Raw genomic sequence first — 17113 nt, 5'->3', positions numbered from 1 at the left:
CCCATGTGTCGAAGCCAGCAACGGCTTCCAAGATGATACTTTTTGTGCCTTTTCTATTTCCATAATCACCTTGCCAGACAGTTGGGCAATTCTTCCATTGCCAATGCATGCAGTCGATGCTACCAATCATTCCCGAAATCCTCGAGCTTCGGCTTTTTGTAGAAGCCGTTGGAGGTCCCTGAGTAGGTCTACGCAGGTAGTCCCTAGTGTACAGATTTTCAACTGCATCACAAAATCTTACCAAAGCCTCCAACGTAGTGGACTTCCCCATTCGGGCAACCTCATCCACCTGATCAGCAGATGCTCCATACGCCAACATTCGTATAACAATTGTAAGCTTTGCTCCGGAAGAAGGCCCAAAACCCCAGTAGCATCACACTTTTGAACAAAGTATGCATCATAATTGCAAATATCATGCATGACTTTATTGAACAAATGGGGTTGCATTCTAAATCGCCTTCGAAAATCAACATCAGAGTACAAAGCAGTTGGGATAAAATAATCTTCCAAAAGATTCTTACCCCGAGAATGCCTATGTCTGTCCACATTCCGGCGACGGCCGACTTGTGAACCACGGCGGCGACCTTGGTTCTCTTCCTCTTCCATTGCCACTGCTATGAGAACTTGTTCATCGACTTGCCTCTGCAACTCATTGATTTCATCGGCTCTACGGTTTCTCTCCTTTCTTTCTCTCTCTTGCCTCTCCAAGCATCTCCTATATTCTTCCATTGAGAATGAATGGAGTATGAATTCTAAACTCTAAGAAATGAAAATATTGAAAGATGTGGTGTGAGAGGTATGAGGTGAGCCTCTGGTTTTATAGAAAAATTTGGCAAGATAGAGATGCCACGTGGCTTGATTTGATTGGATGAAAATCTTATCTGAAATTTGAAATTCATCCGAAATTTGAACCCAAATTTATCTGAATTTTGAATTTTGAAATTCATCCGAAATTTGAACCCAAATTTATCTGAAATTTGATTTTTGAAATTCATCCGAAATTTGAATTTTGAAATTCATTCGAAATTTGAACCCAAAAATTTATCTGAAATTTGAATTTTGAAATTCATCCGAAATTTGAACCAAAAAATCTTATCCCGAAATTTTATCCGATTATGAATAGTCTTGACACGTAGGAACCCGTAAATCTTATCCGAAAATATTATCCAAATTAATTATTGAGGTAAAAAAAATTGTGAATAAAACAAAAAAATGAATAGTAACTGCCCTTAGCAAGGGCAACGGGTGGAAACACAAAATTCTGATTTGCAAGGACAATTACTATTCACATGAATAGTAGCTGCCCTAGCTCCCCCCTTGCCATGGCTAAGGGCAAATGAGGTGGAGTTGCTTTATGAAACACTCACCGAACCGATCAACCTTCTACTTTAAAAAGCGAATACGAAAACGATAATGTTACATCTTCTTCAACCTAATTACTAACCTGTTTGACCCAAAAATTCGGACATGGATTCCAGCAAAGACCAACCAACCTCCGTCTGCCAAGTGGTTGCCGTGCCCTATCTCGGCCGGGGCCACATCAACCCAATGATGAACCTCTGCAAGTTGCTAGCTTCCCCACAAGGCCGATATTCTCATCACCTTCGTCGTCACAGAAGAGTGGCACGGCTTCATCGGCCCGGCCAAGCCGGACAACGCTTCGATTCGCCACGATTCCCAACATTATCCCGTCGGAGCTAGTCCGCGCCGCCGACATGGATGGCTTCATCGAAGCCATCATGACCAATATGGAAGCTCCGTTTGAGCGGCTTCGGTCGGCTCGAGCAGCCGCTGTTTTGATTGTGGCGGACACTTTCCGCCTTGGGCCATCCGTGTCGGAAATGAAGGAATGTCCCGCGGCGTCATTCGCCGATGCCGGCGTCCGTTTTCTCCGTGTTTCAACACTTCCATCTTTTGGCGGAAAATGGGCATTTCCTTGTTGACTTGCTAGGTGACTATTCTTTTCTCTATTCCTCTTTTAAATTTGTGAAAAAGTAAATTATACTGCTATCTTCTTACCATAAGATTTTATTTTATTTATTTTTTATATTTCATTGTAAGTTGAGTTGTTTGATTGAATTTCCGTTTTATTACTTCAATTAGGTAAGAATATTATAAACTGCCTGAATATAAATGTAGCTACATGGTATTTTTATAAAGTCATTACTTTCCTTAAATTAAGTCATTTCTTCTTTTATACAAATAAGAGTTTGAAGGTGACAAATTTAAATTAGGCCAGTTCATTAAGGCAGTTTTCTAGTACTGAGTTCGATCCCTATTTCATAAGAATAACTCTTTACAAACTAGTCACACTAAATTATAATAAATGAGCCAAACAATGTTCTTTCATATTAATGTACGTAAGTCATTCAATCTTATTATCTTCTTTTGTTTTGTTTTGTTATTTTCTTTGACAGATTGTTTTTTGGTGTTTTGTTTTTAATTTTTTTACTGCTATCACTACAAAAAAAGAAAGCATTAGTCACCTTTTTATAGCAACAAAATAGTTTTGGTGACATTTGAGTGGGTGGTCAATGACTTTGCACTACTACAAAAAGTGAAAAAGACGACCAAAAAAAGACGATGGTAGAAGAAAAAATCGTTGTTGTATTTAAAAAGACGACGGTAACAAAAAACGGTCATGGATAAGTGACTTAAACAACTAAAAAACAGAGGTACTGTTGAATATTTTTTTATAACGACGCATACAAATAAAAAGCGTCGTCTTATTAAAAAGGTTTTCTTGAGTTAAAATTTGACCAAAAACAACGACAACAGGTATGACAAGCGTCGTCTTCTAAAAATCAAGTGTCCTTTTTTTGGTAAAGACATGGTTGTTTTAAAAGAACTGTCGTCTATTATATGTAAAGATGATGTTTTTTTTTAAAGGGTTGTCTATTATGAAGTAAATATGACGGTTTTTTTTAAAAAGGGTCGTCTATTATGAAATAAAGATGATGATTTTTTTTTTTAAAATGGTCGTATATTATATGTAAAGATGATGGTTTGTTTAAAAAAGGGTCGTCTATTTTATGTAAAGATGATGATTTGTTTAAAAAAGGGTCGTCTATTATGAAGTAAAGATGACGGTTTTTTTTACAAATAGGTCGTCTATTATATGTAAAGATGACGATTTTTATACAAACCGTCGTCTATTATATGTAAAGATGACGCTTTTTATAAAAACCGTCGTCTATTATATGTAAAGATGACGATTTTTATACAAACCGTCGTCTATTATATGTAAAGATGACGATTTTTATAAAACCCGTCTCTATTATATGTAAAGATGACGTTTTTATAAAAAACCATCGTCTATTATGAAGTAAAGATGACGGTTTTAAAAAAAATGATCGTCTATTATATATAAAGATGACGTTTTTTATAAAAAAAAGGGTCGTCTATTATATGTAAAAATGATGCTTTTTATAAATAAATAAAAAGGTCGTCTATTATATGTAAAGATGATGGTTTGTTAAAATAACCGTTGAATCATGATTTTTCATTTATAACCGTCGAATTTTTTTGTCCGTTACTTGATCTCTAAATGTTTATTTTTTCCGATTTTTGGCGTATATGATCTCAAGTATAAACAAACAAGTTTGACGATATCATTGAAACTAGTTTCTTAGAATGCGTATGCCATCAAAACAATATATTTACTAATAATTAAGATTTTTTATATTTTCGTGGTATCCACTAGTGTAAATATTTTAAATTGAAGATCAAATTCAATCATTGTATTCATATAGGGTCAAGGAGTGTAGTGGTAAAAAATCATCAAAATCGGAGTTAAAATAACCGTTTAATCATGATTTTTCATTTATAACCGTCGAAATTTTTTGTCCCGTTACTTGATCTCTGAATGTTTATTTTTTCGATTTTTGGCGTATATGATCTCGAAGTATAAACAAACAAGTTTGACGGTTGGATCGTTGAAACTAGTTTCTTAAAATGCGTATGCCATAAAAAAAAAATATTCATTAACAATTAATAGTTTATTTATACTTTCGTTAAATATAACATAAGATTTTGTGGTATCCACTAGTGTAAATATTTTAAATTGAAGATCAAATTCAGTCATTGTATTCATATATGGGTCAAGGAGTGTAGCGGTAAAAAATCATCGAAATCGGAGTTAAAATAACCGTTAAATCATGATTTTTCATTTATAACCGTCGAAATTTTTTGTCCCGTTACTTGATCTCTGAATGTTTATTTTTTCCTATTTTTGGCGTATATGATCTTGAAGTATAAACAAACAAGTTTGACGGTTGGATCGTTGAAACTAGTTTCTTAAAATGCGTATGCCATCAAAACAATATATTCACTAACAATTAAGAGTTTATTTATACTTTCGTTAAATATAACATAAGATTTTGTGGTATCCACTAGTGTCGTCTATTATATGTAAAGATGATGGTTTATTTAAAAAAGGGTCGTCTATTATTAAGTAAAGATGACGTTTTTTATAAAAAAAATCATCGTCTATTATATGTGAAGATGACGTTTTTTATAAAACCATCGTCTATTATATGTAAAGATGACGCTTTTTATAAAACCGTTGTCTATTATATGTAAAGATGACGGTTTTTATAAAACAACCGTCGTCTATTATATGTAAAGATGACAATTTTTTTTATAAAAAGCGTCGTCTTTTAAAACATAGTAAAAAATGGCCGCTTAAGTGAATTCGCACTCGACAAATTTTCAAATTTTCACCCGTCTTTGAAAATCTTATCTCTCATTAACAAGCGCTGTCTTTTAAAACATGCTAAAAAAAGGCTACTTAAGTGAATTCGTGCTCGACAAATTTTCAGATTTTCCTCCGTCTCTGAAAACCTTATATCTCCCTCATTGAAATCCTCATGCACTCTCTAAAACACCTTCATGAAACTCTCTACAAAATCATCAAAAAATCGATATCAATGAAGGAGTTGAGAGATTGAGGTCTTCGCAGATCCATAAGATGTTCTATATTTGAGAATCAAAGCTGGTTGAAAGGTTTGATTTGAAAGTCACATAATCTCTTAATACCCTTCTATATCTTGCTAGTGAATTCTGGATTAGTCTCTTTGCGTTTCTGGTATGTTCTTTGTCTCCCTAATTTCAGATTTTGTCTCTCTTGATTTGTCTGGTTTGTTTACATATTTTTTTTATATTTCTGGTTTCTTTTTAGATTTTCTGATTTGGTTATCAGGAGATGAGGACCGAAGCTTGCAGATTTATAACTTTTTCTTTTGCAGGTTTTCTATATGAGTCGTATGTTTTTTTGTTGTTGAAAATTTGTAGGTTCTCGATGGTCTTTTTTATGCTCATTTTACAAGTTTTCAATGGAAATATGGACCAATGGTAAAATTTCTCTTCCACCCAATTTTTTATGTTCATAATCTTAGCCTTTTTTTTTCTCTCTTTGTCATTTTGATTTATTTATAGGGATGATGGAGGAGACTTCAGTTGTGCATCATTTGTATGTTTGGATGAGGAATGCTTGGATTAGGAGTACGTAGGTCTTGTCAGGAATTATGTTTGTTGTAGAATAAAGATTGGTTAACTATGTAATAAACTATTTATGAGTATATATATTCATTAATAAAGCATTATGGTTGGTTTTCTAGTTAAAATCGTTTTATAGCATCATAGGAAATCAAAAAAGAACTGAAATGTAGCAGTTTGAAAACTTATTAGACGACGGTTTTTATAATAAATCATGGTCTTTACAGATAATTAACGATGGTTTTTATAAAAAATGGTCGTCTATTATAGATAAAGATGACGATTTTTATAAAAAATGGTCGTCTATTATATGTAAAGATGACATTTTTTATAAAAAAAACCGTTGTCTATTATATGTAAAAATGACGATTTTTATACAAACCGTCGTCTATTATATGTAAAGATGACGCTTTTTATAAAAATTGTCGTCTATTATATGTAAAGATGACTCTTTTTATTAAAAAAAACCGTCGTCTATTATATGTAAAGATGACGATTTTTATACAAACCGTCATCTATTATATGTAAAGATGACGTTTTTTCTAAAGAAACATTCGTCTATTATATGTAAAGATGACGATTTTTATACAAACCGTCGTCTATTATATGTAAAGATGACGATTTTTATACAAACCGTCTTCTATTAAGAAGTAAAGATAACTTCTTCTTTTTTAAAAGGGTCGTCTATTATATGTAAAGATGACGGTTTTTTTTAAAAAGGGTCATCTATTGTTAAGTAAAGATGACCTTTTTTAAAGAGGTCGTCTATTGAATGTAAAGATGACGGTTTTTATAAAACAACCGTCGTTTTTATAAACAATCCATGACGGTTTTCATAAAAAAAGGTCATCTTTACATACAATACACGACAGTTTTATTAAAAACATTCGTCTTTTCTCTTATAATTAAAGATATTTACCTCTAAACAACGACGATTTTCTTTAAAAACCGTCGTCGTTACAGATAAACAACGACAATGAAATGCCGTAGTAGTTTGCACTCAAATAGATGTCGTTTGATTTCACGACGGTTTGAAAACCGAATACACGACGGTGAATTCTCGTTGTCTTTTGCCTTTTTTGTAGTAGTGTTGGTTACTAGTCACCATTATTTGTGACTAATTATCTCACACTTTAAAGAATTGGTGAGTATTGATTTAAATATAATAAATGTAAACCAACTGACACATGAACAGTAATTTGTTGAATATAATATTTGAGAATAATCTTCCTTGAGAGTAGTAATCCAATTAAATATGTATAGAACACAACAAAAAAGAAAGACGTATACAAAAACAATTAAATATTACAATGGTTAACCAATAAAGTATTGCAAATTTATCCAGACTCAAAGAAAACAATTTATTACAATTTAAATTAACTTTCCAATACTTCCAGCAAAACAGAAAAACACTCCAATAAAATTACAATTCACAGTTGCTTCTATCCCCGATCCGAGGTTCTACCTCCTTATTTTTGTATGTTGTTTTATCAATCATAAAATCTTAATCCTTACTTGTTAGGGCTTATAGATTCTTAATTTGATTTTCATATATTATTTGGATCTTAAATGGTTAATATTTACATCATCAAATTTGAGTCCTCCCTGCCTTCTTGACAAATTTGATACTATCTGTTTAATATTGGTATTTGACCATGTGGGGTTGCCTTGATTAAATTTGCATTTATGAACTTTTTGCCTAATGGGGTTGCCTTGATTAAATTTGCATTTATGAAATTTTTGCCTGATGAGGTTGCCTTGATTAAATTTTTCATCTTGTGATTGTTTCCAGTTGTTATGGATAAATCTTGGGTTAAATTAGATAGGGCAGGTGAAGAATATAAGACGTGTCTGCAACAATTTATTGATGATTCATTGCTTGTTGCTTCTCACGATGAGATGCTCAAATGTCCTTGCAAGAAGTGTTATAATCGGTTTTGGCGTGAAACAAATCTTGTTTGGGCACACTTATTATATGAAGGGATGGATCCACATTATGAAGATCAAGTCTGGGTTTTTCATGGTGAACATTTACCTGACCCTGACTTCATGGAGGAGGTAGAAGAACAACAATTGTGTGAACCCACAGTTAATGAAATCCACAATGTCTTGTATGATGTTTTTGGGAGCGATAGCTCTGCGAATGATCGCCATGTTGATACAGAGGGTCAAACTACTAATGTGCGAGCCGAGTATGCAGAAAAGTTTTATGACTTACTCAATGATGCAAACACACACTTGTATGCTGGTTCAACGAAGATGAAGAAGTTAGAGTTTCTTGTTAAACTGTACCAAGCCAAATGCTTGTCAGGTTCGACTTGATAAGGGAATGGATATCATGTTAAAGTTGGTGAAAAGTATTCTTCCAGATGGGGAGACATTACCGAACAGCTTCTACGATGTAAAGCAGTTAATTGAGGATCTTGGTTTGACATACCAAAAAATTGATGTGTGTCCGAATGATTGTATGCTATACTGGAAAGAATCTATACTTGATGATTCTTGTAATCATTGTGGGCAAAGTAGGTACCAAAAACAAGATGTGGAGGAGAATGATGATATCAGAAAAGTCCCGGCTAAAGTGCTTAGATACTTTCCACTAACACCTAGATTGCAGTGCTTATATTTGTCAAGGTATACAGCCGATCACATGTCGTGGCATGCAAAGGACTAATGGCTATGAACCAAGGTTTGTTTCCAATTGATGTACAAGATTGGCGACGTTTTGAACATGGAACAACACTAGGCGATGCATGGAAACGAATCAAGGAATAAAGTATTTTGTGAGTTGGATTTGTTTATAAATAATTTTGTCTACACAATATTCTACTGGTATTATCTATTTGTATCACATGTGTTAATATGTAAAGGCTTTTTATCAGGGGCCACGTTGACCCTGGGATGATGGAAAACACCATTTCAGTTGGTATCTTGACCCATTGATTGGTTGAGTGGCTGGGCAAGCACGACCACCACTTGTTTGTGGAAAGCCCTGAACTAAAATGAATCAAAGCAGCTTCCAGCTTCTGCTGCCTTGCTCGTTATAATCCACGACATGTTCATCTATATATAATTCGTATCTTTTATATGATTCATTCTTATATCTTGTATGGATCTGCCGCTACTTCATATCTTCTATATGATTCATTCTTATAATCTATTCTCATAGGCATCTTGTATACATTCTACAAATGAATACAACTTAATAACCTCAATTATCTTGAGCTCTACCAATCATGATATGTAACGTGGTAAGCCACTAGGTTAAAGTGGATTGCCCTTTAGTAAATGCTTTTATGAATTTGGTATTCCATTTCAGATTAGTATGTTTCTTCTTTACTTGTTTTGATAATCTGGTCATATGTTCTCTTTATGTAAGGCTCATCACCATGCATATAGGACTTACGTCACATAGCAGCAATACATTTATGTGTATTAATGAGGTTAAAACCAACAGGAAGTAACAGGTGACGCAAAAGTATAATAAGCAATGAGAGCAGGAATGTAACTTTTCAATGGAAGTTAAAAGGTTTCTTGTACTTTAAGAGTAGTGAATTGTCAACGCTTTTGGTCTTCGTGTTTCAGTTGAATACTCTGATTAACTTATACATGTCAAACCACTAAAATGTTAATGTATATAGTTGAATATGAATGCAAAGGACAATTGATTGGTCTGATCCGGAAACGAGAAATAAGGCACCCAAAATACGAGCCGTGGTTGAGCAGAAACTCAATCATTTTTGGAAGAAACACAAGGCCAATCTAAAAAAGAATTGGTATGATCCTTTTTTGAATTCAGAGGAGCGATGGAATTACACTGATGACAGGGTTAGCAAAGAACAATGGAGGTTATTGGTGCAATATTGGGAGACTAGTCCAGAGCTGGTAAAACATGATATATGTCTTTGGTTTTTGGTTTTTTAAAATGGTCAATTGTTTGACACTGTATAAAATATTCATACAGAAACGATCGATCACAAATAAATGTAATCATGCGAAGCACAGGATGCACCACACAATGGGGACAAAATCATATGCCCAAGTGAGGAACCAATATGTAAGTGTCACAGTTTTTCTAGTCAATTAATGTGGAGCATGTTATCATATTGTATGTCTGCTTATGCAAGTTCTCATAATGTTTTGATAGTATATAAATGATAAAAACATAGAACAGCTGGTGTATATAAATGATAAAAACATAGAACAGCTAGTATATACTTTCAATTTTGTAATTAATGGGCCACGAACAAGTGATTTTGTGGATGGTTTAAGAAAAACTTCTTTTAGGTACTCATGCTATGATTTAAAATAATATTGATATGTGAACTGCCTGGTGGATTTTAGAAGGAGAATCACAGGGGTGTCTCCCCTGACAGATGCAAAATGTTTGAACTATGCCACCTAAGAAAGAATGGAACACCTGTGAATAAGACAGCTACAAAAGCTATGGTGAGACTGAATTTGATTGTATTTTAGGATTTGTTGTCTTGTGTTGTTTGTTATAGAGGCATCCATGTAATAGAATGCACAGTTAACATATATATATATATATATATATTCTTTGTGATTACTTCATGCAGGAATGTAGGCCCTGTGTTCAAAGTTTGAAAAATATGGTTCTCAATTATGGTATGTGGACCATGCAGTACCATTATGCATTTTGTTAACATCATGCTTATCAATATATATGTGTTTTGGTATTATGAAATTCATAATACCAAAATACATGTTAGTTTGGTATTTTGATCATAATTGTTTCATTGGTACTAGGGTATGCCATTTCCTTTTTGAAGACCAAGCTCAAGTGGGATGAAATTAGTTATTTTGAAAGTAGATCCCAAATGATTGTATATTTAGTTATTAGTGACTTAATATTTTGGGAGGTTTAATCCTCCATGTGTGTAAATTATAATGAAAATTATGAAATCAAAGTTAATATATTTATGAAATGTTTACTGTACTAGAGGAAATTGCAATGAAAGTCAATATCTTTATTAATTTGTTTATTGAATTTTAATGAAATTACAATAAACACCATACATTAATAAAAACAATAATTTTATTAATTAATTATTAATAATTCTAATACATAGATATAGATTTAAGTAACAAAAATGTATTGCCAATTTGTTGAATTTGATGGGCCTCATTGTACTTAAATACTATTAACAATCAAATACGTAATATGAAGTTGATTGGATAGTCAAATAAGTAATAAAATATTGTAAATTAAAGTTGATTGGAAAGATGATGGACCCCACATCCTGTTAAGTCAATTTCCACAATGTCACGAATGTTGTTATATCGGTGACAATAGCCTTTAATAACGGCTTCATATGTAATGGAGTCCACAATTGTAACTACATGATGACTATTGCTTTTACTCACCAAAAAAGGTGACTAAAGATGTCAACAGTCACCAATAAAATGGTAACCATTGTTGACTTTTTTTTGTAGTGATATCCATTAACAGAGAGGGGCAATGAGCGTGTGGACTACATCCCAGGAGTTTCTTCGACACGACTAGTAGACCTTCCTCATTTCATGGATGGAAGCTTCCCAAATATTCTGAGACACATCCATGAAGATTTTTCTTGGGTGCCTAGAGCTCAATATCTCTTATTCCCCTCCATCTATGAGCTCGAAACCCAAGTCCTTGACGTCTTAAGAGCAAAATTCTCACTACCCGTTTACACCATTGGCCCTTCAATACCTTACTTCAACTCAAACAATGACCCTAGTGATAGTGGTGTGTTTAACTATTTAAAATGGCTGGATTCTAAACCTTCTAGCTCTGTGTTGTACATCTCAATGGGAAGTTTTCTTTCAGTTTCCAGTGCCCAAATGGATGAGATCGCAGCTGGTTTGCACGAGAGCGGTGTTCGGTTCATTTGGGTGGCTCGTGGAGAAACCGGTAGGTTGAAAGAGGTTTGTGGCGACATGGGTTTGGTAGTGCCATGGTGTGACCAATTGAGAGTGTTGTGCCATGATAAGTCCATAAATTTACACATTTATGTACTCTTTATACTTAGTTTTTGTAGGAGAATTTGATTTTAAAAGGACTTATTACTTTATTTTCTCAATTTTCAGCTTTCCAGAGCAAGTAATTTGTTTCCAATGGAAATATGACTTTTTGGTGGAGTTTTAGTACGAGACCAATTGGAGATGAAGGATAAGACCTTGAAGATGATTGTGGAATTTTTCTAGAATTTTCTGAGCAGCCAATGAGAGCAGTCTTTGAAGTTAAGTCAGCACAAGGTGCAATCCCGTCAAAACTGTGCTGCTGTGGAAGAATGAGTATTTGAAGACTTTCCTGATTTTTCCTCAAGGCTTGTGATATATCGATGGAAAGATAAGACAAAAATATACACTTTCCATATTTTTTCAGAATTTTCTTGGAGGAGGAACAACCCTAAACGTGCCTGCAAAGTAACTGATGTGTTATCCCAGTCCAAGTAGGAAGAGGAGTCAATTACTTACCCATTTTGGATTTATGTTTCAATTAGGTTTTTCTTTAATCTTGGGCTGCTGTAAAAGCCCAGCTAGGGTAGGAATAGACGTGGGGGTGTTTTATTTAAGCATGATAAACAACTCCCTGAAGGACATGAAAAGACAAGGAGAAATTGGAGATACCGGAAGAGTACCGCTATTGGCTAAGTTTGATTGTTTCTTCCTTATATTTTTGCTTATGTCGAATTCTATGATTATGTGTAACTAATTTTCTCTTGCTAGGGCATGATGTAGCCCTAGTATGATAATCTAGTTTTCTTATTTTACCTATCTATTGATTGCCGTTTGATGTTGGATTCTTAATCACTGTGCTTAATAACTTGGTTTCTTATCTTGATGTTTGATCACCATCGAGACTTTTAATCGAGTTAATCGGATGCAAATTAGAGTAAATACCATACTTAATTTGAGGCTTGCTTCTTGTGATTAGGATTTGTAATTCGTCTAGAGTAAATACCATACTCCTAGAGTTTACATGCTTGTTTGAGGTTTTCACTGATCTTAATGAGTTTCTATGTGTTGATATTTGACCTAAATACAATAGGCTAATTGCATGAAGGAATATACGAGTTAGCCTAAATACCATAGGTAATTCATGAAAAAGGAAAACTAAGCGGCGACATCAAATGGTTAGTTAATAGGTATGTGAATAAGAGGCTAGATCGGATTACTAGTGGTGAATTCATTGTCCTAGTGCTTTTATCAATTTGAATTTCTCATCTTGTATTTCATGATTTTCTACTTATTTTGTCTTTTAATTTCGTTGTTAATTAAATCATTCTTTCAAAAACCTCTTTCGTGTTTATGTGAGTATGCTACGTGTTTAATTTATTGTTTATATAATTATAGTAGTTAAATTATTTTGTGAAGTAAATTAGGTTAGACTAATTGGTAGTTGAAATTCATCCTCGTGGGAATGACCTCGTATTTGCCATACTATATCACGATTGACCTTGTGCACTTGCGAGTATAATTTGTGTTTAGACTAATCTTTATAATCTCCATTTTTCAGGTTGTCTAAAATTCACAACATGCCATTCTAGTGTTGGAGGGTTTTTGACACATTGTGGTTGGAACTCGGTTAGAGAAGGCGTTTTTGCGTGTGGCTTTTCTTGCATTTCCTTTGCTTATGGATCAAGGCATGGTCAATAACTTGATTGCGGAGGTCAAACTTGACCATTTGGTGACAAGCGAGGGCATTGCTGGGTTGGTGAAGAAATTAATGGATTTGGAGGATGAAGAAGGGAATGAAATAAGGAGAACAGTTAGAGAGGTTAAGAAGATATGCTATGGTGCCATTGCAGTAGATGGATCATCTGAGACCATCAATGCCTTCATTAGAAGCATTTCTCAAGGCCATGAGCATTAAGCCAAGACTCAATCTACTTGTTGTTAGAGGTTCTCAGAAGACTGTTTAAAAGCTTGTAATAAGGTTCCCTTATAATATTTCAATTTTTGTTCGCAACTTACATGATATGTTCACATAGCGGCGGTCGTAAGTTTTAGAGGCCCTAGGCGAACATTCTAATGGGACTTTTCTACTTTATATGTATATTGATGTGATTTTTTTTTTTGGTAAGTTAAAAAAATATTATATGAACTAAAATTCACAATTGTAACATAAATGAAACAATCAATATGTAATTTACACAACAACTTTATAAAACGCATCAAAACATCACTTAAATATCACTCGTCTTACATTTTTCGATTCAAAAGTATCAATTAACTTTACATAATCAAGTTTTTCTTCCATGCATTTTTCAATTTCCTAATTGATTCAACTATGTTAATTGATTTAACTATAAGTTTAAAAAATAATTGAATCTTTATTGAGTTTCCTCTTTTTAATTTTGAATTGAGTAATTAGGCAAGTTTTTTTTTTTAATTATTATTTTTTATAATGAGTGGGCCTTTATTGATTTTCCTCTTTTTAATTTTGAATTGAATGATTATGTAAGTTTTTTTTTTTGTTTTATTTATTTATAAGGAATTGGTTTCGGCCTAGCATAATATTTATATAATATAGCTTTTTTATTATAAATAATATAGGTATGTATATATAGAGTATTATACAAATTGGAGGCCCTTCCAATTTAGGGGCCCCCACCTTGCCTGCTTACACATTGGAGATTTAGCTCCACCAAACTCAATGTGAATTTTAGGTCTACTAATTTACCAAACACAATGTGAACATTGAATTTTAGGTCTCCTGTGTTCACATTGTGTTTGGTAAATTAGTATACCTAAAATTCACATTGAGTTTGGTGGAGCTAAATCTCCAATGTGTATTTTCTCTTCATATAAAATAAATATTTAAAATATTTGTTTTATAAAAAATAAAAAAAAAATAAAAAAAAAACCTAAGCTCAGAGTTTGAAGGAAAAACATGTAAAAACTTGAAAGAGAAAATTTCCTAAGATTATGGTGGAGATAAATTCATGTCTGAAATTTACTTCCTTTTAACTCCAAGATCCTTGGACAAGGGAAGGGGCGGCCAGCCGGTAGTTGAGAGTGGCCCAAAGACAGAAACAATGACAAAACTTTTGTCACAAAAGCAGCCCATTTGCCTATTCCTGTGGTGTGGGCTTTAAAGTCAAAACCGAAGTATATATTCTCAATTAATCTTGCGACAAAAACAAAAAAATTTATCAATCAATCTCCTTGAATTCGGGAGGAAAATAAAAAAAAGAAAAAAAAATAAAAGGAAAACCCTAAATCCGAAATCTTTGGAACCCTAATGCCAAAATCAATCTACTCAACTCCTATCCCAATTTGCCAGCCTTGTTGACTCGTTAAACTTAAACCCCTTATCTCTCTCTCTCACTCAAGACTCAGACACTATTTATCAATAATCCAAAAGATGATGCAAACCAAGCTCTCTGCTTTGATATAACTGTTTATGGAGAAATCCCAATCCAGTAATACCCAACTCCCCAAACTCAAATCAGACGAATCGGACCCAAACCCATCTCAAAAATCCGACTTCCCCCAAACCCATCTCGCCAAGCACCGATTTTGCTCCTCCCATGGCCACCGACGCCACGCCCAAGTTCAAAAACCCGGATTTTCGCCCGATTTCTCAGCCCCAAGACTACCGGCAGGACGCCACCGTTTCGGCCCACGACGGCCTCCACTTCTGGCAGTTCATGATCGCCGGCTCCATCGCCGGCATGGTCGAACACATGGCCATGTTCCCAGTGGACACCATAAAAACCCATATGCAAGCTCTCGGGTCCTGCCCGATTAAGTCGGTCGGAGTCCGGCAGGCCCTCGGATCCATTTTAAAGTCGGAGGGGCCCGCCGGGCTCTACCGTGGCATTGGAGCCATGGGGCTCGGAGCCGGCCCGGCACACGCCGTCTACTTCTCCGTCTATGAGATGAGCAAGAAGTTTTTTTCGGGCGGGAACCCGAACAACCCTGGTGCCCATGCGATTTCAGGCGTTTTTGCTACGGTGGCGAGCGACGCCGTTTTTACCCCAATGGACATGGTGAAGCAGAGGCTGCAGTTGGGGAACAATCTTCACAGTCCGTACAAGGGAGTGTGGGATTGTGTGCGGAAGGTGTTCAGGGAAGATGGGGTGAGGGCGTTTTATGCGTCGTACAGGACGACGGTGCTGATGAATGCCCCGTTTACGGCGGTGCATTTTGCGACGTATGAGGCGGTGAAGAGGGGCTTGATGGAGATTTCACCCGAGCATGCGAACGACGAGCGTTTGATTGTTCATGCTACTGCTGGTGCTGCAGCTGGTGGCTTGGCCTCTATGGTCACTACGCCGCTGGATGTGGTCAAAACTCAATTACAGTGTCAGGTAAATCTTTTTGTTAGTTCAATTTGGCACTTGACTGTTTAAGCGTTGCAAAATTTTGGACCAAATTGAAGAGCCAAAGAAGATAATTAATAGATACTAGTGCAATTGATAACCGTTAGTTTCCAAGTACTTGACTGTTTAAGGTAATGAGAGCAGAAAAGAAGTTATCTTTTATTCAAATGGAAATATTTTGAAAAGCGTTTTCTACTAAAAGCAAAAACATTATCTCCCATGTCCTACTCAATTTTCCTCAGTATGTTTTGGACATCATATTAAGAATAGGACTTCACATTTTCTATTTAACATGCACTTTCAGTTTTGTGTGTGTAATTCGAGTGGAAGCCGAGAAAGTTGTTCTCCTCGCTATCCGTTGCTCCGTTTATGTGTGCCATTTGGACGTCGGAGAACTAAATCACCTTCATTTTTTTTAATACAATTTTCCTATCAAAATAATTCGTTAAGATTTGAAACAAATGATGGATAAATTATAGGCATTGCTTCATGCTGCCTACTTTACCTAAAGTTTTAGTGGAATTACGAAGCCCTGGATGATTTAAGTAAAGATTTGTGACAGCTATATGACTGCAACCTGTGTCTGAAATACTTCTGGTTTTTTTTCATTGATTGGTTGTACAGGGTATTTGCGGTTGTGACAGATTTAAAAGTGGTTCAATTAGAGACGTTTTTCGGACAATAGTGAGGAAGGATGGATACAAAGGTCTTGTGAGGGGATGGGCTCCAAGAATGCTCTTCCATGCCCCAGCTGCTGCTATCTGCTGGTCAACATATGAAGCCTCAAAAACCTTCTTTCAAGAACTCAATGGTAGTAGTAGTAATAGTGGCACTATAACCTGAAGAGCCTTTAAAGACAAAGGAGATTTTCTATTGCATTAGGTATACCTTTGTATAATTGAGAAATCAGAGTTTGCTTCACACGACGGATGAGTAAGCAAGTCGATCGGAATTTTTCAGACCTGACTGGAGTCTATTTTTTATAGGCAGTGTCATAGTCAGCGAGTTAGATTCATTGGTGTAGGTTAATTTTTTGTATTGTACACATTGTTGCCTGTTTCGATCAATCTTTTTGTGCCCCTCAGTGTTTGTTCTAGTAATCATAGAAATAAGTGTTCTTGTTTTTCCATTAGAATCTCAGTTACATGAAACCCCGTTTGAGTAGTTTTCATCTGTTTGGGTTTCTTGATGATGTATGGATCAATATATCAATAATAAAGTTTTGAATAATATTTTAGCTCTCACAAATGTTAATGTTGGTAGACATTAAAAAGGAAAATACA

General features: G+C 34.8%; 1 protein-coding gene, 1 non-coding gene and 1 pseudogene across 2 annotated transcripts; all 3 read left to right on the top strand.

The window, feature by feature from the left end:
* The first annotated feature begins 1467 nt into the window (after positions 1-1467).
* Positions 1468-13574, top strand: LOC103336086 (UDP-glycosyltransferase 87A2-like; annotated as a pseudogene).
* A 1177-nt stretch (positions 13575-14751) lies between these two features.
* Positions 14752-17078, top strand: LOC103331914 (uncharacterized). Its single transcript, XM_016792861.2, has 2 exons — positions 14752-15818; positions 16455-17078. Exons 1-2 carry the CDS (start codon positions 15036-15038, stop codon positions 16671-16673), a joined length of 1002 nt encoding a protein of 333 aa, XP_016648347.2. The 5' UTR covers positions 14752-15035; the 3' UTR covers positions 16674-17078.
* Positions 16098-16233, top strand: LOC148921366 (small nucleolar RNA snoR136). The gene has a single exon (XR_016123462.1). It is a non-coding gene; the product is annotated as a small nucleolar RNA snoR136 (small nucleolar RNA).
* Positions 17079-17113: the final 35 nt, after the last annotated feature.

The sequence above is a fragment of the Prunus mume genome, linkage group LG1, assembly GCF_029339155.1.
Source record: "Prunus mume cultivar Tortuosa linkage group LG1, ASM2933915v1, whole genome shotgun sequence".
In the NCBI taxonomy this organism is placed as follows: Eukaryota; Viridiplantae; Streptophyta; class Magnoliopsida; order Rosales; family Rosaceae; genus Prunus; species Prunus mume.
The sequence above is the reverse complement of the archived record's forward strand: the minus strand, read 5'-3'. Positions and strand labels throughout refer to the sequence as shown.